Raw genomic sequence first — 23935 nt, forward strand, 5'->3', positions numbered from 1 at the left:
GTAATACTCTTTCATAACATATGGTTTAACTCAAAGGGACAGGGAGAATCAGATCAATTGCACACATAGTATTTACATTTGATTTGGCTGTTACACATAATCAGGCTCTAAGAGAGTCAGACCGTAAAAGGACCAGACATGAGTCTGAGAGGATGACACAGATTGTGTGGAGTGTCACGGAGAGAGTGAGGGAGGGCAGAGAGGGGAGTGAGAGAGAGAGAGAGAGAGAGAGAGAGAGATGGAGTGAAGCGGGAAGAGAATGGGAGAGAGTTGAGTAAGTTTGATTGACAACCCTGGATAAAGTAATTACGTAACTCTGACGGGTGAAAAGAATAATCCAGATGAGATTAGGATCAGGACCCTCCCTCTCTCCATCCTCCCTCTCTGTCAAATAAACACTCATTATTCAAAATACCCAGCATTCGCTAAAGTTGTATACTACCATTTTTTTTTTTTTTATCAGTTGGGTATAAGATAAGCCTCAGATTCACAAGACAAGATTCAAAAGGCTACACCAACAACTAAAATGATTAACGAAGTTTACTGAGATTAACATAATGAACCAATGACAATGAGCAAAATGACAGAATGAGTAACATAAATGAATGAACAGAAGGAATGAACAACAGAATGAATGAATGAATGAATGAATGAATGAACGAACGAATCAATGAACGAATGAACGAGCTGTGGTTGTATATCCAGGCATGAGACTCGGTGTGGCAGATGAGTCCTTCAGGTCATCTGCCGGGCTTCGAGGAGCTCAGCAGAGCCCTGCTTAGTACCTGGAATAGAATAGAAAGTTTATTTGCCATGTGTAACAAGTACGGGTAAAGGTACTTTGAATTCTTGTAATCACTTGTCCTTACAGTATCTTATCAGTGCCAATCAGTTCCTCATTCTCGTCATAGGTACTCAGCTAGACATTTAGATGTTCCCAAACTGGCAATTTACTATACCATCTGTCATCTAGCAGTCTATCAGTATCATCCTCATCTACTTACCCCATCCGATCATGGATGACTGCCTGTGTCCATGATGTAGGCAGTGCAATTAAATAACATTCAAGTATACAGTTGTGCATAGTGTTCAATTGTTCGAGTGTTGTCAAGCAGGAAACTACCTCAAAGGCACAGAGGTAGCAGGTGTCTGGTTGAGTTGATTAGCGAGGCGTGGCCAGCTGCTTCTCGTTAGATTGGAGACTGTTGTGTCTTTTCTCCTCCCGAACCTCGGTTAGGATCTAACTCCATATAAAATAAAACTGCACACAAATAGTAGTCCCCAAACACAAGCACATTATTTTAGTTGAGTCAAATATTCAAAACACACACACACCTATGAACACTGCACAACTGTTTTTCCGTACCTTTAAAAGGGCCAATCATTAAATCAGATAGGTCACTGAAATGAAGAGAAGCCCTCAATGCTCAAGGACTATTACTGTAGGAGTAGTGTCCAAACTGTTGTCACACTGCCATCTACAGTTCATAAAATACAGATGCATCTGAAGTGAGAGTTCATACAGAATGCTTGTATGCAAATCCATTCCCTGAGAAATACTTTCAGTTCCAGAGCCTTTCAAGTTATTCTATCTCAATAGCAACCACAGCCAGCCTGACTGTAATGTATATCGTACCAATATCATCACACACAATCATACCTGAGTCAAAATGCAATTTGAAATACTTTACTGTGGATAAAATCCCACTCACAGGACACTCTAGGCAGGCTCAAACAAACGCTCAAGTGATTGAAAGTATTTCGTCCCAAGTCTGCACACAATAGACAGTTTGAAAGCCCATGGGTAATGTTGCAATAAAAAAACTCAGGATAATCTGCTATTTCAAAAATGAAATTTACTTCAAACTGATATGGTTTAAGTTTCAGAACAATCATTCATCACACGTAGGCCATGGCTGTCACATCGACAGTCAGAGATAGACACAACCAGGTGTGCATCAAACACTTTAACAAGGGAGGACTGGAGATGCAGTCAATGAGTGAGTCTCTGGGTGTCAGAACGTCCTTGAAGACGCATAGATCTCACTGACCAACATAGTGGGCCTCAGATAATTCATATGGTGGTCAGCCCCTCTATGATCTCCCTCAGTCCTTGTACACAGTAGAACCTTGTTCTGGAGGAGTCTCCGAGAGCGAGAGGCGAGAAAATGTATGTGCCAACACTGACATACTAGTACAACCTGTTTATCACATGAAAAAGGAAGCCTAATTCATAATTGTGAAATGTTTGTTTATGCAAAAAATAATGTACTTAGTAGAGTCCCAGGACTGATGGGGCCCTGGACAATGTCTTTCACATTCCCCTCTGAGGTGCTGCTTGTATGTTACACAACTGGTGGACTACACCGGGCAATGTTTTTAGGCAACTATGGGATTATTACTATCGACTAGCTGGCCAACAAATAGTGCCATTAGTAGTAGACAAAGAAGTAGCTATCTGCACTATATTGAAAATAAAATTGTCATCGCTTATATTCGTACAAAAGAGGCCTTGCTGTTCTGTTCTCTGATTCCTTGGTGTCTTCTGCTCATGTTTGAGTCCTAGGTTGCGTATCGTCTGTCAAAATTATTTTCTACCAACAATAACCACACCAGAGGCCCCGGCTGACAGCAAACGGTCCCGCTCTCGCACCTCCTCCTGCAGCTTGGCCTCGCTGACGCGCAGCTGACGGATGGTCGCCTTCATCTCCTTCATCTTCACCTCCATGAGCGCGATGATGTCCCGCTGCTCGTTCAGCTTCCGCAACAGTTCGGCGGAGGTTGTGCCGGTGGTCAGTGAGTATGCGTGGTCCAGTGGGCTGCAGATGACGCTAATGTACTGCAGGGTTTCTTGGTGGGCAGCGGCGTCCGCTGGGGATAAGGTGTCCCTGGTCAGGTCAGTGGAACTCGACACAACTGCCGTGAAGGTCCCGTCTCCCTGAGCGGGTAGATTCGCAGGGCCAATGTATTCACCGTTTTGGTCTATCTGAATCACAGGGGGGTTCTCGGTGTTTGTATCGGTACCTGCATCGTTCCCAGCGGTTTCAGCCGCAATGTGTGCAGTCGAAACAACATTGGTGATCACAATGTTGTTGCCGGGGGTAGAACAGCGTTTAGGACTGGAAACGGGAGCAGGGGTTGTTGGTGCAGACACTTTCCTGTTCCTTCCTCTTCGGCTCTTACGTTCATTCACTCCTCGCAGCGGGAACAGAGTCGGAACTCGAATAGTATAAGTTTTTCTTCCACCTGCGAAATGAACGCTACAGACTCGGTGGCCGGTTGTGGGTTGGAAGGTACTGAAGCAACCGCTCACCCCGGCCCGAGAGATGTTCTTTAGCCAAATCTCCCTTTGCGTGGTATCCTTGGGAAATGTGTAGAACCGTAGCTCTCTGTCCCGATGCGAGTTGTTGTAGCAGCCAGGGACGCAGCAGGTGAATCCAGGCATCTTTATTCTAACGTAAATCAGACCAAAGCGATATTTCTTTAGAAGTTTGGGCAAATTTACTGTTGTTTAGTTCTTCTCCGCGCTGTTATCAAGCTCAGCGGCCTTGAAGCGGAACTACACGTCCCACAATGCTTACAACTTCCTGTTTTGGTTCATGAACAGGTTATTCCGCATAATATTCGTTTTTATTTTATTCTATTAAAATGACGCACAGATAGTTTGTGGAGACTGCACTGAGATGTAAATACTTAAATATATTCTGAACACCACCGTATATGAACCACTCGATCCATTATTAATTAATTCAAAGGATATGTCAACGAGAGCTACTTCAAAAACTACAATTCCCAGAGCTATGTTCAAAACTACTCTTCAACTCTCGCTACTCGCGAGTATACACTTAAATTCAAAGGCGGGAGCATGGATGGGGCGTGAGTCAGATAAACAACAGTAGCAGAAAAGGAGAAGACACCCGCAGAAAAGTAATAATCTGGCTAGATAAGATACTAGTAACATTTACTCAGTTTCACTTAGAGGAGGAGGACATGGAGGTGGAGGAGAAAGGGGGAGAGTTGTCAGGAGTGGCTGGTCAGGGAGAGAGCTCTGAGACCAGAGGAGTCCCAATCACAGATGGAGGAAGAGAAAATGTCAGAAGCTCAGACAGAAGACAATGAGGTAGCTGCATATCAAACAGAAGAGGTAGCTGAAACTCAGACAGACGAAGAAGTAGAGGTAGCTGAAACTCAGCCAGAAGAAGAGGTAGACGAATCTCAGACAGACGAAGAAGAGGTAGACGAATCTCAGACAGACGAAGAAGAGGTAGCTGAAAGTCAAACACAAACAAGAGGGGGCTGAATCTCAAACCGACAAAGAGGTAGCTGAAACTCAGCAACAGGAGGAGAAGAAGAAGCGGTAGCTGAAACCCAGACAGAAGAAGTAGCTGAATCTCATCAACAGGAGGAGTGGGAGGAGGATGATAGAAACTAGTGTGAAGGTTAGACCCTTAACTGTTCTCTGGTAGACATGAATGGAAGCAGGTTTGTGTGTTGGTGCATAGAGAGTAACTGCCTAAGACCTCCATGACAATGCCTGGGTGGGCCTGGTCATGCCCACCGTTCTCAGAGACCCAGGCGAGGCAAATCACATTCATCATCACTGGGGGCTGATCATACACATTTATCATCACTGGGGGCTGATCATACACATTTATCAGCAGGTTGTCCACCAGGGTCAGTAGTTCGAATCCCGGCTCCTCCGGTCCACATGTCGAAATGTCCTTGAGCAAGAACACCCAACTGCTCCCAATGAACAGGCTAGCACTTTGCATGGCAGCTGCCGCCATAGATGTGTGAATTGGTGAATGAGGTCACTGGAAAGCACTTTGGATAAAAGCGCTATATAAGTGCAGACCATTTACCACCATCACTGTCCTCTGATCATAACCAATTATCATGACTGGTGGAGTTTAATCAGTTAAGACATCAGGACTTGTTTGTGTTTAATTCTGTTTTGGGCTCCAGGGTGTCTCCAGGAGCTGCAGCTGTGGTGAAGCCCAAGCAGGCTGGTTCAGCCGAGAAGAAACTCACACCCCCTAAAAGCTACATCATGAGTGTGTTCAAACACTTTTCCAAGACCAAGGTGTCTGCAGATATTTACCCTGTCCTAAAAGATGTATAAGAAACTCACTACACTCCTCTAGTGGACATTGAGTTCTCAGGCAGTTATTTATTTTGGCTACATTGATGAAGGCAAGGCAAGTTTATTCGTATAGCACATTTCAGCAACAAGGCAATTCAAAGTGCTTTACATGGGACATTAAAAGCATCAAGACAAAGTGCAAGAAACGCATAAAAGGTAGGCCTAATATAAAAGGAAATGCAAAAAATGACATTTAAATCAAAATGCAAGAAAAATAAAATACAGGAATAAGAGTTTCAGTGCGATGAATAATTATTTGATTTCATAAAAAGCAGCGGCAAAAAGAAAAGTCTTCAGTCTTTATTTAAAATAACTGAGGTGCAGCAGACCTGCAGTTTTCTGGAAGTTTACAGAAATGTGGAGCATAAAACTGAACGCTGCCATGTTTTGTTTTAACTCTGGGGACAGAAAGCAGCCTGTGCCAGACGACCTGAAAGGTCTGGGTGGTTCATAACGCAATTAGGATACCCTCTTATTCACCGCGTTGGAGTATTAATTAGAGAATCAAGATGACACGTTTCTTCAGATAATTGATTCAAACAATTTTGACAATTTTGATTTTAATGGATTACATAGAGTCGATGGAGTGAAATTAAGTAAATTGTCGTGTAAATTGATTCAGAATGAATCGCTACTTTGACCGACTGGCTGATGACCTGGAGGCATGCTGCTCACGCGAAGAGGACGGCCATCGAGGTGGCGGACGTGGAGCTGTTTCTGCGCAGGTGAGTGCAAGTCCCATCACTCCAACCATTTATTCCGTTGTGAGCGTTTCCTCTATTCCTTCTCTCTCCCCAGGCAAGGCTTTGTGACTTCCTTCTCTATCTCCCCATGGAATACCGCAGGCTCATTCCCTGTGCCACCGGTGGAAACCGCGTCTTAAACGAGATGGAGACGCTGAGCCTTCTGTATCTCGTTAATCAAAGGGTTAGCAGACTAACATCATGATGCTGCTGTTGACTGTTGATGTGTGTATTATGCATTTTCAAAAATAAAAAGGTTTAATTATTATTATTTAATTCTAAACTGGCGATAAACCCAGAAAATGCTGTAAAAGTTAGATAAACGGTGCTTTTGTTAGCGTTTTTCACCCGAGCATTTCTAGGGTATAGTAGACTACATGTAGGCTACCTGAGCTGGGAAGAGGATCAGTTATATTATACCCCCATGTGACCAAGCCTGGCTATGAGCTGGGAAGAGGACCAAGCCTGGCTATGAGCTGGGAAGTGGACCAAGCCTGGCTATGAGCTGGGATGAGGACCAAGCCTGGCTATGAGCTGGGATGAGGACCAAGCCTGGCTATGAGCTGGGAAGAGGACCTGATTTGCAGCTCGTCTCTTGCTCAATGACCGGATGCTGCAGATGGGCGTGTCTGGAATTTTGTCAGACGGGCTAGACTGCGCAATCGCATCAGTTCCAGCCCAATTGCTGAGGGTCGAAACCGTGGTCGAAACACGAAACTTAAATTATTCTTGAGAATGTAATGTAAGGATAATAACGAAATAGCCACCTGCACCGGCATTTATCTGAACGACCGGATTTTCACCCGGAGAGACTGGGGCACGTTATCCCTTGAGCACTGTCCTACTATGAGGCAGTAGCTAACTAAACGCTAGCTAACGAGCGTGTCTGCAACCAACGGGTAGGTAACGATCAACCCAATATCATTCACAGATTGTTGGTGTGTTTTCTAATTTAAACCTCGAGAGCAATTATATGATCCGCTAACGTTATGTGCCGACTCGTGCTCTTCAGAGCAGGGCCAGGGTGTCTGTGGCTGTGCATGGTGAGCTGAGTTAGCCATCATCATCACTGTTAGCTAACGTTAGCCAGACAGGTCAGATTAGATATATTGCTGTTCTTTCTTAACGTTAGCCTTACAGCCTTAAACATGCTCAATGGGTTAGAAATCACATTGCATTCGTACGTTTGAATTCGGATGTTAAACACTGTAAGAGAAACCCTATAAATCAAAAACGTAGTGAAAGTATTTAATCAGCTTGAAGCCCAGTCTAGAGGAAGAATCTGCTGGTTAATAGAGACTGAATGCTGGAGACGGATGGGTATGCTCTTTGTGCTCAGTTGGCAGGTGCACTCTTTCACATGCAAATGAGGCCGCGACTCCATGGCCATTGGGAAGTGTCCGTGCCCTTTGTGCTGATAACTAGTTGTTGTCGTATGAACACAAGTCCCTACAGTGCGTTATCATCCCCTGCCCTTTCGCGTGCACCCGTGATAACCTGCCTCTCCTGACTGTAGATAAATATAGCCTCACGCTGCCCCTCGCGCACTTTGTTCTTGGTGTGTTTATGAACCCAGGTAGATTGGGGGGGTTTATGAACAGTGTAATTACATAAATCGATAGGGTATTTTTTGTATGAACAGTAAGTACATTTAAGGAATCAACGCAAGATGACAGACTTGGAGAACAGACACCTATAGGGGGTTTCCTGGACAGAAGGGCAGACGGTTTGGAGTTTGTGTCGGGTGTGTTAGTGAAACTCCTCAGGAATGGCATGTTAACTATGCAGTGAGACATCTGCAGAACAAAGACTACTACTACAGATCTCATTCAGCTGGTCAATCAGGTCAGGTAGCAGTGCGGTCAGACAGGTATGGTTCCTCTGGTGGGTTCTGTGTTCCTCTGGGGTATCCTGTGGATTGTAATCCATTCTTGCCTTTTGCACTCTTATAGGAGAAGGCCACCTTGCCTGAGTACTACAGCAGCGTACTGCCTCCCTCTGAGGGGGCTGGTGTAGAGGCTGAGGCTGCTGGGATGCTGGTGAGGCTGTGAGGCTGGCTGCGGTGAGGACCGGACGTGAGGCGGCGGCCATGTTGCCAGGGGTGGGCGTGTTCGGTACAGGGAGCACAGCGAGGGAGCTGGTGCCGCTGCTGCGAGGGGAGGGGTTTGAGGTGCACGCCCTCTGGGGGCGGAGCGAGGAGGAGGCGCGCTGTCTGGCCCAGGAACTGGGCATTCCATTCCACACCAGCCAATCGGACGACGTCCTGCTGCACCCTGACGTCGACCTGGTCTGCATCTACATCCCACCTCCGCTCACACGGCAGATTGCGGTTAAAGCACTAGGTAAGACCATACGCACAAGCATACACACCGACGCTGAAACGTCACACACTTGAGTTTCTCTGGGGTCTGACCCCACCCAGACACGGGTAGTATGTCAGACTGGGGATCTCCCCCACCCTCATCCCAGAGAGCATGGCCAATCAGTTACTACCCAGCGTTTACACGGTGGTGCAACAATACACACTGTTTACATCCAACACATCTGCAGTGTTTACTCACACACATTCAGCATGGAAGACACAGAGACTCAGTGCCTCTACAGGTTAAGGTAAACACGCCTGATGAGTGCTGATAATGGTAGCATTCCTCTTTCAATCTCTTGTAGACCGCCATCCCCCCAGGCACCTCTGAAAACACGACCATTTGAAATAAATTGGGGGGAGAAAAAAGCGTGATAAAAGTGGTCAGTGAATCCATGGCCCTACTCTGAATCTAGCTACCATGAGCAGGTCTGTCAGGGTGTTGAAAATCTGATAGTGGAGTGTAAATTACGTGATGTCAAAAGAGGTGAGGTAAACTTATCGTCAGGAATTCCTGGGCGTTGATCTCAGCTTCCTACTTTACTTCCTGCTTCCTGAGTATGTCCCCACCAGTCGACCGACACATCCTCCTCCCAACTGAGCTGATAATTCCACTGGGCACAGAGCTGAGGAATGTGTCTTTGTTTGTGTGTGTGTGTGTTTGTGTGTGTGTGTGTGTGTGTGTTGCACGTGCGTGCTGAGCACATTATGTACTTTTTCCTACCGTGTCGGTTGACCATAGGTGGGGCTCATGGGTCAAGGCTGAGGTGGTCTGGCTCAACCGATGTAGGTTTGGGCAATAAACCTTGTCATTCGTTGTCACACTGCCCAGTGGCGAGTCTGGCGACACAAATTAATCTGATTCGGCCGAGAGATTCTCTCGGCACCGATCAGATTTGATCCAGACTATTTTGGGGACTGTGATTGGTTTAAACAAATACTGTGTTTTTTTCCCCCCTATTGCAGAATGGTAATATGTCCAGCCAGACCTGTCTCCGGCGCTGGCACAGCGTAAACAAAGTGTGGAGATAGGTCTGGCTATGCGAGACTAAGGCTGAGGTCATGTGTCTACAGACACACATATTAACACACACAGATACTGTACTGTATATTAACACACACATACATTAACACAAACACAACAACAAAGTAGTTATGTACATGGCAGAGCCGTTGACAGGAACAGTGCTTTTCTAACACCCAGCCCTGCCTCACCCACATGTTTCTTCAGTTAATTGACTCAAACCATTTTAACATATATATTGATTAAATAGAGTCGAGGGAGTGAAATTAAGTAAGTTGTCGTGTAAATTGAACTGCATTCCTGTCAAATCACTCTCTCCCTTTCATCTCCCACCCACTTCCTCCCCCTTCCTTCTCTCCCACCTTCTCTCTGCAGGCATTGGTAAGAACGTTGTCTGTGAGAAGGCTGCCACGGCTGTGGACGCGTTCAAGATGGTGACCGCAGCCAGGTACTACCCCCAGCTGCTCAGCATTGTGGGTAACACACTACGCTTCCTGCCAGCGTTTGTCCTGATGCGGCGTCTCCTGGCGGAGGGATACGTGGGCGAGCCGCAGGTGTGCGACGTCCGCGTCTACGGCCCCAGCCTCCTCGACCAATCGTACGGCTGGACGTGCGAGGAGCTGATGGGAGGGGGCGGGCTTCACACGGTCGGCTCCGCCCTCATAGACCTGCTGAGTCACTTGACAGGGGCGCGGGCGCGCCGCGTTCACGGTCTGCTGCGGACCTTCGTCAGGCAGAATGGATCGATCCACGGGATCCGCCGGGTCACCAGCGACGACTTCTGTTTCTTCCAGATGTTAATGGGAGGGAGCGGTTCTGGGTCCGGGTCCGGTGGGGTGTGCTGCACTGTCACACTGAACTTTAACATGCCGGGGGCTTTCATGCATGAGGTGATGGTGGTTGGCTCGGCAGGGAGGCTTGTTGCCAGGGGAACAGAACTGTACGGGCAGCGTAACGGGGGAAACAGGGAGGAGCTTCTGCTGGGGGACAACGAGGAGGTCGGACTGGCGCTCCGGGACCTCCCCCTTCCTCACCTGCGGGGGCTGGGCTCCATGGTGACGGCTCTCAGAGACGCCTTCCAAGCACACGAGGAACGCCGGTCATGGGCGCGGGGGCCAGTGGTCATGGCGGCAACGTTTGAGGACGGGCTGTACGTGCAGACGGTGGTGGAGGCGGTGAAGCGGTCGAGCCGCAGCGGGGAGTGGGAGAGCGTGGAGGTCATGACCCAGGAACCGGATCCCAACCACAACCTGTGTGAGGCGCTGCAGAGGAACAAGAACTAAGCACAGTAACATGCTCAACATCTCTGGTGGAGGGAGGCCCCTGTCACCTGGGGAGACTCAACCCACCCCCCTGGAGGAGGGGCCCAACACCGGAGGAGACCTCTTCCAAGCCTCAGAGGGGTTTATGTGAAGTGTACTTTGTGTGTACATATTTAGTTTACCATTAAGATGGCGAAACTAATGATTTACACACTGTCAGGGATGTTTTTGTTCTGACATAGATGAAAAGGGGAAGGCTGAAATATATATAATCACATCTACATTCCTGTCAAATCACTGGTTACCTCTCCAGAGAGGTAGTTTTTAGTGTCATCATAGTGTCTCACTGTGCCTCATGTCTACTGATGGAACAATGTCCTCAATCTCACATCTATTCCTGGTCCCTACTACTCTAGGCCTTTCATACAAACAAGTGATCCCCATCAGTCCACCTTTTATACGAACTTGAGTGTCGAAACTAGGGCACTGTTCCGGATTGGGACATGTCCAGCAGACCTGCTGGGGAGGTAGTCTGTAACAGACCAGACGACCCAGAGGACTACGTCACAATAAGCTTCTATTGCTAAGCAGCGCAAGTTAACGCATAACATGAACAGCTTCATCGACATAACTGTAAAGAATGGTTGGTTGGAATGGTTCTACTGTAGCTGTTCTGTTCAATGTTACAGGTTTATTGTTACAGATGCCATTCAACTAAGTGCACATAAATTCAAGTGTGTATCATTCACCAGAAAGCATACAGTACATATGGTTACATACCCTTACTTTCAAAGATGGAGTTCATCAATACCTCAAGACAGTTGGTCTTGGATTTTATGATGCATTGGGTTATATTACCCAATATGCTGTCAGCTAATGCTGTCATTGAGCAACTACTTGAACTGCACCCTAAATTATATGAATGTTGGCTAGTTATTATTCAGAGTATTTATATTATCAATCCAGTTTTGCATATCTGCATTGTCTCTGCATTGATATTTGCCACTAAACATAACTGCAATGTTGTTAGTCTTGGAACCAGCCAGCTAATGTGCAGTTCTGTCTGAAAACCGATGAGCTGTATTTATTAAAATAAACTTGCTTTACTGAGTTAGTTTTTTATGTATTTAATGAATGTCCATGTGAAGCTGGACAAAAATTTTAGATGCATATTTATATTTTTTTTGTTTATTTAATTTTACCTGGTAACATCACTGTTTGACACAAGGCCAGGGGTTTGTTTGAGTGAACGAGGGACTGGTGCTTATTCATGTCATATCTCTTATTAATAAAAACCTCACCGTTGTATTTCTGTGTTCTTGATGATTTTGTGTGTGTGTGTTTGTGTGTGTGTGTGTGGGAGGGGGGGGTTGGTTGGTTGGGTGCGTCTGTCCCCCATCCTAATTTTATGCACTGACCCAAACAGGTGCATCAGGCTTGCCTGGGTCAACACCTGTAATCCGCCCACTCCACCGAGTTGAATTCTTTGGAGTGTAGCGAGTTGACAATTGTGTCAGATACCAGGTATATTAATATAATATGAATCCTCAAGCTACTCATCAGAGGCAGATCTCGTTGACCGACGTGGGGCCAGGGCTCATGCTGGTTCTGCGAGGACCACCGGTACGATAGAGGGCAGACCACTCCTCTACCGATACATAGCTCCATGTTCTCTACAGGTCAAGTAATTAAACTAGAAATATGGCACCTCGGAAGAGAAGTGTGGTTTGGTCGTTTTTCAGAGTTTTAAATGAGAAGAAAGTACATTGTTTGCTATGTATGGAGATCGTAATTCATAGCGGACATACTACGAACATGCTGAAACACATGCGCACCAAACACCCGGCAGAGTTCAGCAGTGCTGAGGCGAGCGAGAGGCGAGGCGCAGGGGCCGACCCTGTCTCTGTCCCCATGATCACCAACAGAGACGAATACTCCTCTGGTATGATAACATATTGTAGGTAAAGTTACAGTGCAGAACACAGTAGTTGGTCATAAAATGTGAATATGTATTATGGCGATGCGTGATTAGCAGTGCTGCCTTCCTGTCCCTGGCTAACGTTCACTAGCTAGCACTAGCTACAGATACGCCTAACGTTAGCTGGCTCTCTTGGCTAGCTGATTTACATTTAGCATACAATACGTCTACATGGCTAGCTAGCTAACGTTAGCTCTATCTAGCTAGCTAACTCACCAGACCTTCGTTTACTAGTCGCTGAAGCCGATCTGTGCTAGGCACCCACTGATACAACGTTAACTGCGGTCATTTAGCACTAGTAGTAGCTACAGTAGACTGGTCTAGCTAGCTAGCCACTTTTCGAGATCTCTCCACTTAGAGTAGTGGGCAACGTTACTGCACCAGGCTGTAGATCAGGGGGTTATGGGTTTGAAACCTAGCGAGAAGATCCATCTTCCATGCATGCACCTCACAAGTCCAGTGTGGTGATTATGACAGCACCATCTCCAATATTACCTGTCTGTGTACGTTTCGAGGGCTGTTGTGCATTCTGAAAGACTTGTCAATTCCTTTGTTTTTAGTGGAGGTGTCATTGGAGGAGGATCACCCAGTGCAGATCACCACAGTGAACGAGGCTGATCTAACGAGCGCCATCAATGGCATCCTGAAGGCCGCGGAGAATCAAGTAGTGGAGGGGCACAGCGAGGTCGTCGCCGAGGAAATACAGGAAGGTGCTGGAAGCGGAGCGGGCACTTCGACACGAAAGTGGAGCTCAGTATGGACTCACTATGAGCGTCTGGAGGACCAGAAACGTGCTCTGTGTCTGCTCTGTATGGAGAAGATTCAACACCATAGCAGCACCAGCAACCTGCACCGCCACCTGTCTAAGAAGCACCCAGAGGCCTTCGCTCGGATGGAGGGCCATAACAAGAAACGTCTGTCTAAAGGGGCACTAGGCGCACCTAGCAAAGACGACCACACAAAGCCTGTAGGGAAAATTCGAGTGTCAGATAGATATCCAGGTTAGTCTGTGCAGTGTGTGTCAGTGTTGTCGTAACTGTGTGGTTGAATCATAACTATTGACCAGAAGCACTGACCCTAGCCTATGTGTTCTTTTGATCTCCTGCAGAGGTGTTTGAGGTGATGGGAGCGTGCGAGGGCGAAGTGCGGGTGCTGGAGCGCGAGCGCGAGCTGACGGAGGCGCTGAGGAGGGCGCAGCAGCAGGAGGCGCGGGCGCTGGAGCAGCAGAGGGAGCTCCTGGAGGCGTTGCGCCGCGCCAACGCCAGGGAGGTGGCCGCCGAGAAGGAGATGCTCGACGGCGTGCGGCGAGCCCAGGAGCAGGAGGCCCGCGCCCTGAAGAGGGAGCGGGAGGAGGCGCAGAGGGAGAGGGCGGAGATGCTGGTGGAGAGGGAGAGGCTACGGGAGGAGAGAGAGGGGCTGGAATGCCTGCGGAGAGAGGTCGGGGAGGGGAGAAGGGAGGTGATGGAGCGGAGCACTGGTCTGCTCCAGGAACAGGAAGTGGTGATGAATGAGGAGGCACATGGCTAGAGGGATACAACTAGAACACACTGTACAGTGACTGTCTTTAAACCAGGCTTCACCTCCACCTCCACTTATTAGTTAATAGTTCAGATCTGAAACCTTAGGAGGGAGGAAAGGGGGTGAAAAGCCACAGACGCAGCTGTTGTGACATGTAATCTTTTCTAACCTTTTTTTTTTAAATAAACCTGTAGTATGTGCTGGGATGTGTAGTTGTGGACTCTTTAGTACTGACCTGACACAGACTTCCAAAATTAAGCTAAAAACACAACACTGCCGTGATTCCTATGAAGTCTTGTTTTAGTTATTTGTTGTCATACTGGTAAAGAAAATGCAGATCAAAGTATATATCTACAATATACAGACCAAAGTCACAAACTGTAAGAGCTTTTATTATTGCTTATTTGCTCATGTAGGTGTTGTAGACCAGGACCAGCAGCCTGTACAGGTGCAGCGCCTCCAGCCCCGTCCATGAGAAGGAGCAGAGCAGGGAGTAGAGCAGCAGGGCCCCCAGGGCCGGGCACGGCCCCGGGACCACAGAGGGCAGCAGCAACCCCCCCAGGGCCGGGCACGGCCCCGGGACCACGGAGGGCAGCAGCAACCCCCCCAGCAGAAGCATGTTGAGCAGCAACAGAGAGGCCACCAGCTGGATGTGGATCAGCATAGCCGGTTGAGATTTCCTGGTCCAGAAAGGGGGTCGGGAGGGAGTGAGAGAGCGATGGTAGTGCTACAGTGTGTGAAGTATGTGTGATTATCAGACGTGGGACAGTTACATAGATACATTATTTGGAAGTAACTGAGGTGCTTTTGATTTGCCTCACAGTCGGCAATCATGGGACTGATCCATTGGTTTCACCACACTAGACAAAATGACTATTACTCTGGTCAGATGATTGCATGAATGAGAAAGTGTGTGTCATTGGCAGGTACAGTATCTCACGCAGGCTGCAGGCAGTGTGTCAGCAAGGTTATGATGCATAAGAATGTGGAGATGGCTCCGCCCACTATGGTGAGTACCCTGAGAGCCTGGGCGTGGTCCTCACTGAGGTCCACATCAGGGATCTGTGGAAGAAGGGATATTCTCATTGGCCTGGCGACCCATCCTGAATTATTTGTCTCTGTCATTCCATCCTGAATTTGATCATTCACCACATAATTCATTAAATCCACGGAGAATGACAGTGGTCAAAGTGATTTAAGGATGGGTTGTCAGGCTGCATTCTCACTGCCACATAGATGACGACGTCACATTCAGTCAAATCGCTCCGTTTGAATTTCCAGATAATACTCGGAGGTAAACAAATTATTATGGGAACACCATAAAATGACATAGACGGCCATTCTTGGATTAGTGAATAGCCTGTCTGTCTGGGCTGATTTCTGAATAGCCTGTCTGTCTGGGCTCTCACTAGCAATATATAGATGTCATAAACAGGAAATGTTATTAACATGTAAATAGGGGATAGAGAGGACCAGGGGATGGAGAGCCCAGGGAATGAGGCCTGCTCACCATGAGGGCAAAGAAGGAGACGTGATGACAGCTGCAGACTGTCTGGTCAGCAGGGGTCAGCGTGTGGCAGCCATGGTGGACCCAGTTCCCTACAGGAGTTAAACACTCAATTCAACTCAATTTAACACACAACATACTATCTCAGATAGTCATATGGATATTGGAGTCATTGGTTTGCCATGTAGGGTAGATATGTTGAATTCTCTTTTATTTACCTTCCTGGTTGAGGAACATACAGCTGGGGCCTCATTTATCAAAGAGCGTGTAAATTCAGGTGTAAAAGAGGGCGTACGACGAAAACGCGGAAAATGCACAATGTAGCGTACGACGAGAATATTTACACGCTTTTCGGATCTATCAAAAAAGTCGTATGCCCTTTTCTGCACGAGAAATCCGAGACGGGCGGGGAAGAGAGCGTACGCGCACGCGCCCCGTGTTCCGCCCTCTCCACGCCCAAATCCAACCATATATGGTCAAAACTATGACGGCACAACGGGGATACCCCGGAAGGAACCGACATAATATAGCGTGGAGCATAGGGACAGATAAATACGTTTATGGAAAAACGCGGAAAGAAGAGAAACCTTTCGGAGACGGAGGTGCATGTGCTTGTTGGTGAGGTCCACGCGAGGAAAGAAAATCATCTTCGGAAGGTAAGCTATTTGTACGAGCCTACATTTGTCTGATTGCTCCTAGTTTAGGTAGCCTACTGTATGTTCGTGCATCCTGTATGTGGCGTAGGCTACACGGACATGCTGTATTATGTGTGAGGAAAGCAAACATTCCACACATTCTGTGGTAGGCTATGAATGATTTAGGACCAAAAACAGGGAACGATAACACAGATGACCACTTCATAATGTTAGACCACATGAAACATTTTCCCCTCTGGGAAATTTAGACTCTCATCTAAATCACCCGGGAAATCACACTTAAGCATTTATTTGGCTGCCAACAGAAAAACATATCAATTGAATATGGCTACACAATAAAATGTTTAATGCATAATCAAGTTAACAGACAAACTCAAAGAAAATGACTGAAATTGTTTCTCCAGACTCTGACGTGGGGTGGGACTCAGAGGAGGGGGAGTCTGCAGTGGTCCTTGACCTGACGGTCGTGCCCCCGCCGGTTGCAGCCTCTACATCCAGCGCACCAGCCTCCACCTCCAGTGCCATCTCCAGCGCCTCCGTCTCCACCGCCCACGCCTCCACCTCCGGCTGCCAGCGTCCCTGCCTCAAGGTTCCCTGAGGGCTGGGCTTCCTATCAGACGCTGTGCTGGAGGCTCATGACCCTAGAGGCCCAGAGGGAAATGGCAGAAGGGATTGGGGCAGTTGTGGGGCAGTTGTGCAGCAGTTGGTGGAGGTCACCACACTACACCACCAGAGCCAACAGGACATCCTCACTGCACTTCATTCCCTCACACATGCTGTCACGGACCTCACACTGTCACTCACTACCACACTCACGGACCTCACACAGTCACTCACTACCACACTCAAGGACCTCACACAGTCACTCACTACCACACTCACGGACCTCACACATTCACTCACAAACGCACTCACACACCTCACACAGTCACCCACCAACAGACAATAAAATGGTAGAAATGTGAACCTTACTTGTTTGTGTCTTCATAGCTGGCGCATGACCTCAGTGTGGGCCCTTTGGCCCCGCTGGTAAACCTCATGACGGGGAGGGGGCTGAGGGCTTGGGTCCTCATTTTGTGGTGGGGTCTTGACTGGTTCTCATTCTTATCAGCTTTGAATATACATCTTGGCAAACATAACAGAATGATGTACAAGGAGGGGACAGATACCTAGTGAAATTACTATTGGTTGCTAGTAAAAAGACAATAATGAGGGCTTGGTATAAGGTGGAACCCCCAACCAAGGAGCAGTGGTGGGTGTTGTGGAGGAGATTTATGAGATTTATTTATGCATTGAGGATGCAGGAAGGAAAGTTTGAAGGGAGATGGGAAAAATGGATGGATTATAGAAGGAAGTGTGATGATACCACTAGTATTAAAATTGTCATATTTGAGTAAGAAAAAAAAGCTGCATGGATGGAAGTACCCATAAGCTGTTATTGTAAGTTTTTATGTTTTATGGTATTGTCGTTGTATGGATGGAAAATGCTAATAAAGATTAAAGTAAAAAAGACAAAGAATATGTATCTTGGCTATGCACACACCAAGCCAGCCGTCACGCGCAGCGCCTGCCTCCAGTCTAGCCCTACCCTGCTGTGCGCCAGGATGAATGAGTCATGCGTGGAGCCAGGCCACCGTGCCACTACACTTGTGATGAGCATGTCGGCGTCACATATGATTTGGGTATTTATAGTGTGCACATTTTTGCGATTCACATAGACGTATTCATTCACTGATGGTGCCCTTATGTGGGTGCAGTCGCCATCGCCGTCACCTCTTTGGAGTTCTATCTCGGCCAGTAGGCCGAGTAGCGCCGGATTCATTTAGGCTCGCATTACGCACAGGAGGACTGTCATTTATATGCTTACCAAACAGCAAACAGGTCCACATGATCACATATTAATGACAATCTAATTTGTCAATGATTTGCGTTTGATGGAGTGCCTGCATTAAGTGTGTGACATATAGCGCGGAAGGGTTTGGGACAGCGCATAGGTACAGTTTGGGGCACAAATCCATATCGAACCATGAATGAGCCGGTTAGAGGACACGTCTAATCTTGCATTGCGATATATGTTTGTGCTGAATTGGCCTAGTAGCCTACATGATTGTGCGTTCATGAACTGTCGCTCTTATTCTCTCCGTCAAACATAGTAATTCACCGACGCACCACCTGCGTCGCCAGTTCCCCCTGTGTTCAAGAAGGGCGTAGAACACCGTGTAAATCGGTACGACAAGCTGAGAGGTGTCCTACAAAAGCGCGGAGAAAGGCGACTAAATTTTCGCCCTTACGGCTTGATAAATCGCAATGTGGGGGGGGCAAATGGCGTACGCCTGAACTCGCGAAAAAGACCGTGTAAAAGAAGGCGTACCTCAATGATAAATGAGGCCCCTGGTATTCTCCTGAGGAAGATCACAATGTTAGCAAGCAATCCCACCATACGATACAATACGATACAATATAACTTTATTGTCAGCAATGCTGAAATTGGTCTTGCGACACAGCTCACATATGAAACACATAACATAGTACACACATTTGACAAACAAAACAAGTACTACATCCATACATACACACACACACACACACACACACATACATACATACATACATACATACATACATACATAGGCCTACATACATACTCTCATCAGTCTGCTGAGAATGTAGACTATAGTTACCGTTTGGTTAGATGTGTGTTTGAAGGTCATGTTGAAAGGTGTTGACAGGTTAGAGATGGTCATGTTCTTAATGCTGATACCAAAGATGATCTCTCCAAGACACCCCTCTGTAGTCTAGAGAGAGAGAGAGGGAGAGAAAGAAAGAGAGAGAGGGGCAAGGGGGAAGACAGGGAGAGAATGTGAGTATTAGCCTGAGGTCTGAAAAGGTGTAGAAAAATAATTAGTAGTAAAATGTAATTTTGGGGCTTTTGTGCTCTGTGTGCGTGTGTGCAAGCGTGTGTTTGAACTCACCCGGTTAGCAGGTGTAGTTTTAGAGACAGTGAAGGTAAACCTTGCCCTCTTCTGGGTCAGTGTTGGGTAAAGCCCTGAGAAAAGGTCAGGGGGCAGGGCCAGGGCCAGCTGGAGGTCAGAGATCACCTCTGAGAGGTTGAATGAGATCTATGCACAGAATAAAGCCACATTTAAATGATCTTGCTTTCGAAAATAGTACTGTGAGTGAATGTTGTTTGCTGAAGTGTATAGAAGGAGTGTTGAAATGCAGGTAAATAGATGATGATTTCTGGTTATTTGTTGATATGTAAGTGGTGGTTGAGTAATTCTGATCTGCCAAGCAGAGGTGGCTTATGTTGTTAAGCCAAGTCCCATGATGTTGTCTTACCTTGGTTGCAGATGCATGGAGTTCCATCCCTGTGTAGTCTGTCAGGTTCACCTCCATAACTAGAGTGGCTCCCAGCTCCAGAGACTTGGTGGGGGTGGAAGTGGGTGTGGAGGGAGTGAGCAGGATGGAGGTGGTGGAGGTGGGTGTGGAGGGAGTGAGCAGGATGGAGGTGGTGGAGGTGGGTGTGGAGGGAGTGAGCAGGATGGAGGTGGTGGAAGTGGAAGTGGCTGGAGTGATCAGGATGGTGGTGGTGGGGGTGGAGGTGGGTATGGAGGGAGTGAGCAGGATGGAGGTGGTGGGGGTGGAGGTGGGGGTGGAGGGAGTGATTAGGATGGAGGTGGTGGGGGTGGAGGGAGTGAGCAGGATGGAGGTGGTGGGGGTGGAGGGAGTGAGCAGGATGGAGGTGGTGGGGGTGGAGGTGGGTGTGGTAGAGGTGTTTTTTTCATCTTCATTTCTCAGTTTTCCAAAATCTTTCATATGACATTAAAATGGAAAGAATCAAACTAATGTTATTTTTTTCTTATGTCATTTAGAAATTATAGCAGGTATACTATATATATAACTATATAGCAGGTAGCAGGCATTTCGGACACGGCCGCAGTCTATCTAAGCCTGTTGCTGCTCTCCTGTGGCCGAAAACGGTAAATGCAGTCTATCTGCCTCTTGTGGTAGCAACATAGAACTGCAGGTTCTGGGACCACAGCCTCTTGTGGTAGCAACATAGAACTGCAGGTTCTGGGACCACAGCCTCTTGGGGTAGCAACATAGAACTGCAGGTCAACAACAGGACGGAGGAAGCCAGCGAGTGACAACCAGACATTTGCTATCATTGGTGCGCTGGCTTACAGCCACGCACAAAAAAGCTAATTACCCAAAGTGGATAAATGTGATGCAGCTTGGCTTGGCATAGGGGTTCCTGGAGCCTGGCTGTACCATCACGAAGTTGTGAACAGAATAAATACCACATACGAGGAAATATAAACTGCTCCGCTATAATGAAACTCTTAAAACTAAGATTCCGATAAATAAATAAAAATTCGAACCGATATATTTGACAGAATAAGTATTCTACGCAAGCTAGTTCTGAATACTAATTCAGACAGACTAACAGAGCAGGGGAGCTGTGAAAATCCACAGGAACGTGCAAACTGTTCGTGAACGCGGCGGGGTCTGAGAAAAGCACAACTGCGCATGTCAAAAGGGGTCAATTCGGAAAGATGGCGCTGATCAAAATGTTTCAGGAAGTAAATCGCAGCCTGGCCCCTTGGTGGCCCAGAACGAGGCGTCAACGTAGTCACAACATCCAGTTGTATTAATACATCCGTGGAGAAAATGCCTACATGTGCTGCAAAAGACTGTACTACCCGCGCCGCAGATTCACAGATTTCTATGTACCGGTATGTAATAATATTAATTGATAGTATTTAAGGGTTGATTGCCTCCATATGAGTTACATATTATCTAATATCCATGTCAGACATAACGTCGGCTGCCTGGTACAGTCCACTGACCAGTTGCTGGTCAGCTATGAGAGGCAGGATCCCAGCCGACCGTTGCATTCCCCCCAACCCGCAACGGAGGGTTATCAGCTGGGCTGGGACTCCCCCTCTCATCGCTAACCAGCAACTGAGCCAATTGGTCTGTTCTAGTTCGATCGTAAATTACTCAAACTGAATAAATATGACACCGATAAGCACACCGATGCCAATAGTTAGCTTAATCTTGATATAACTAAGACAACTGCTAAAAAATATATTTTTTCCACCGACAGATTTAGCTACAATGTCCACGAACATTTGAAGATAGGTTGGTGAATTACTGTCGCCTCAACTTCCACCAATTTTATTAAACCGGAAACTCTACGGTGACGTGCTACGACGTTTCACTCAAATCGCCATCTTGTTTCCGGAATAGCATCCTCTCGATGCCTGCTACTAATTTCGGGAATATGCAGTACATACTATATAGTACGCCAGATTTAGCAGGCGAGATTTTTATGTAGTATGCTGCATCTGGCGTACTCTATAGTATGTACTGCATACATAGTACTGTATGGACATTCGAACACATTGAATTCCATCACATAAACCAACTAGCAAGCCTGTAGCTTATTATCGCCTACTGTATGGACGGCGCAGTCTGAACTTTAAAGAGGGAGTGTGGTATTTTGGACATTTAGCCCTATTTCCATTTCTTATATATCTAACATGAATCTGAAGCATAGAGACTTTAATTTCACTGATCGCTCAAGTATTGAGCTAGATCGAGATTTTTTCCTGGCCGGACTTTCTCTATAATGGAAGAGGATGGGGCATGTAATTCGGTAGTTTTTTACAAAATGGTAAGGTCATGGTTTAATCTTACTTGGTCTCAGTATGCTTTGCTGATATTTTTTGATTATTTGCAAGCAGAATGTAGAAATAATAGCTACTTTTTAACAAGAATTATTTCCCTGACCGCAGTACCAACTTCTGCTCTGTCGTAAAACCGGAGCTGCTTTGCCCCACAAAGATGGCAACAAATAAAACTAAACAGTGGACAGTAAAAATCAGGTTACTTATTTCTCGTTCACAGCACAGGGCAGGCTGCTTTTTCACAGCTTCACATCTGTTTTTCCAGAATTTCATGTCTTTCTTCACAGGTTTCCATTGAAGGATGAGGCTTTGCTTCGTCGGTGGATCCAGAACATAAATCGCAGGGAATACAACTGGAGCTGGATGCCAAACAGCAGTTCCCGTTTGTGTTCCAAACATTTTTCTGTTGACTGCTTCAACAAATACAAGCCGAGACAACGAGTCCTACTTCCAACCGCTGTCCCCACAATCTTCGGGGATGACGAGGTCCCTGAGGTAAGTATGATAGATGCTGAAATATCGGATAGCAGCAACATCCTTGTGACGGAGGAACCACCTCACAATGATACCACTGAGGAAATAGATGTTGCGGAATCGCAGGAACATTATCACATTTCTGAAGCTCGGAGAACAATGGCACATGACCACAGCAGCCTTTGGATGAAAGATTCTTCCTCAACCGTGAAGTGTAAGTTGAACCATCAAATCATCTCGAAATCGTCTCGAAGGATGATTAGACTGGAGCGGCAGAAAAATAGGAGATTGGAGAGAAGAGTGTCCTCCCTAAGTGACGTCATCAAGGAACTGAAGAAGACATTGCTGATTTCTTCAGGCTGCGCCAAAATGCTGGACAACTCATTCAGTGGAGTGTCGAAGCAGTTACTGACAAGAGTGCAGCAAAGGTAATAGGTGTTTAATTACAGTATCTGTAACTGTTGTCATTCAACAGGTAGCCTACTTCTGTTCTGGATGGATGTTTCATACAATGGTAGCCTACCTTAGACATTAGATTAGACTGCATTCTGCCTCCTATCGACTGGCTGGCTGAGGACGGTTATGATAATAATAAGCTAATAATGAGATTGTGAAATGACTTGAATGATCTTAAATCAGAATGAATATGTTATAGATATGGGTCTGTTAGGATTGATCAAGGGTGAATGGAAAATAGCACCACAAACTGAGCTATTAGCCCTGTGCTTGTACCCGCGACAGGAGCACTCTGGGCCGGCCACAATGTGATGCAGCTCGGCTTGGCATAGGGGTTCCTGGAGCTCTGTAGCCTGGCTGTACGATCGCGAACTTGTGAAACGAATAAATACCACATACGAGCAAATATAACCTGCTCCGCTATAATGACACTGGTAAAACTAAGATGCCTGGATAAAGAAATAATTTTTCGAAACTATATATTTGACAGAATCAGTATTTTACGCAAGCTAGTTCTTAATGCTAATTCAGTCACACTAACAGAGCAGGGGGGAGCTGTGAACGCGCATTGGAAATCCACAGGAACGTGCAAACTTCGTGAACGCGGCGGGGTCTGAGAAAAGCACAACTGCGCATGTCAAAAGGGGTCGATTCGGCAAGATGGCGCTGATCAAAATGTTTCAGGAAGTAAATCGCTTCCTGGCCCCTTGAATGATGCCCAAATATGTTGACAAGAGATAGCTAGTGCTAGCTAGCTAACATTAAGGTAAACCTGAACGTGACCATGCAAACGGTGAAACGTCGATGATGTCAATAAATAAAATGTAACGTACAATTTCTTAGCACAACGAAATTAGGCATACAATGTTTAGCTTGCCAGCTCTGTCAATGTGCCAAATCTCAAGCTTTTACCATATCGGCTTGTTTACATTTACCCAGAATGACACGCATTCAGACAGTTTGCCTGGAACGCTATGAAGTCGTGAGTCGTAACTTACGGGCTCAAAATCCTATCTGGAACGCGGCATAATATCAAGTAAAGGTGAATATTGAACTGTAAAAAAGTTCTCAGTGAGCAGTAGAGGGCGGTAGCAGGGATAAAAACCTGCTGCGCTACTC

At 46.7% G+C, this 23935-nt stretch overlaps 3 protein-coding genes across 3 annotated transcripts; 2 read left to right on the forward strand and 1 right to left on the reverse strand.

Moving 5' to 3' along the window:
* Positions 1 to 1780: 1780 nt before the first annotated feature.
* On the reverse strand, positions 1781 to 3508 carry thap11 (THAP domain containing 11). The gene has a single exon (XM_084437277.1). The coding sequence runs from the start codon at positions 3443 to 3445 to the stop codon at positions 2588 to 2590; it is 858 nt and encodes a 285-aa protein (XP_084293403.1). The 5' UTR covers positions 3446 to 3508; the 3' UTR covers positions 1781 to 2587.
* Positions 3509 to 7975: 4467 nt separating this feature from the next.
* On the forward strand, positions 7976 to 10555 carry gfod2 (glucose-fructose oxidoreductase domain containing 2; the record flags this gene model as incomplete). Its single annotated transcript, XM_084436524.1, has 2 exons — positions 7976 to 8228; positions 9648 to 10555. 2 exons carry the CDS (start codon positions 7976 to 7978, stop codon positions 10553 to 10555), a joined length of 1161 nt encoding a protein of 386 aa, XP_084292650.1.
* A 1688-nt stretch (positions 10556 to 12243) lies between these two features.
* On the forward strand, positions 12244 to 14039 carry LOC311308365 (uncharacterized protein; the record flags this gene model as incomplete). Its single annotated transcript, XM_084437325.1, has 3 exons — positions 12244 to 12476; positions 13073 to 13513; positions 13621 to 14039. Exons 1-3 carry the CDS (start codon positions 12314 to 12316, stop codon positions 14037 to 14039), a joined length of 1023 nt encoding a protein of 340 aa, XP_084293451.1. The 5' UTR covers positions 12244 to 12313.
* Between the last annotated feature and the right edge of the window lie 9896 nt (positions 14040 to 23935).

This window comes from Borostomias antarcticus (assembly GCF_949987555.1).
Source record: "Borostomias antarcticus genome assembly, chromosome: 4".
NCBI classification, from domain to species: Eukaryota; Metazoa; Chordata; class Actinopteri; order Stomiiformes; family Stomiidae; genus Borostomias; species Borostomias antarcticus.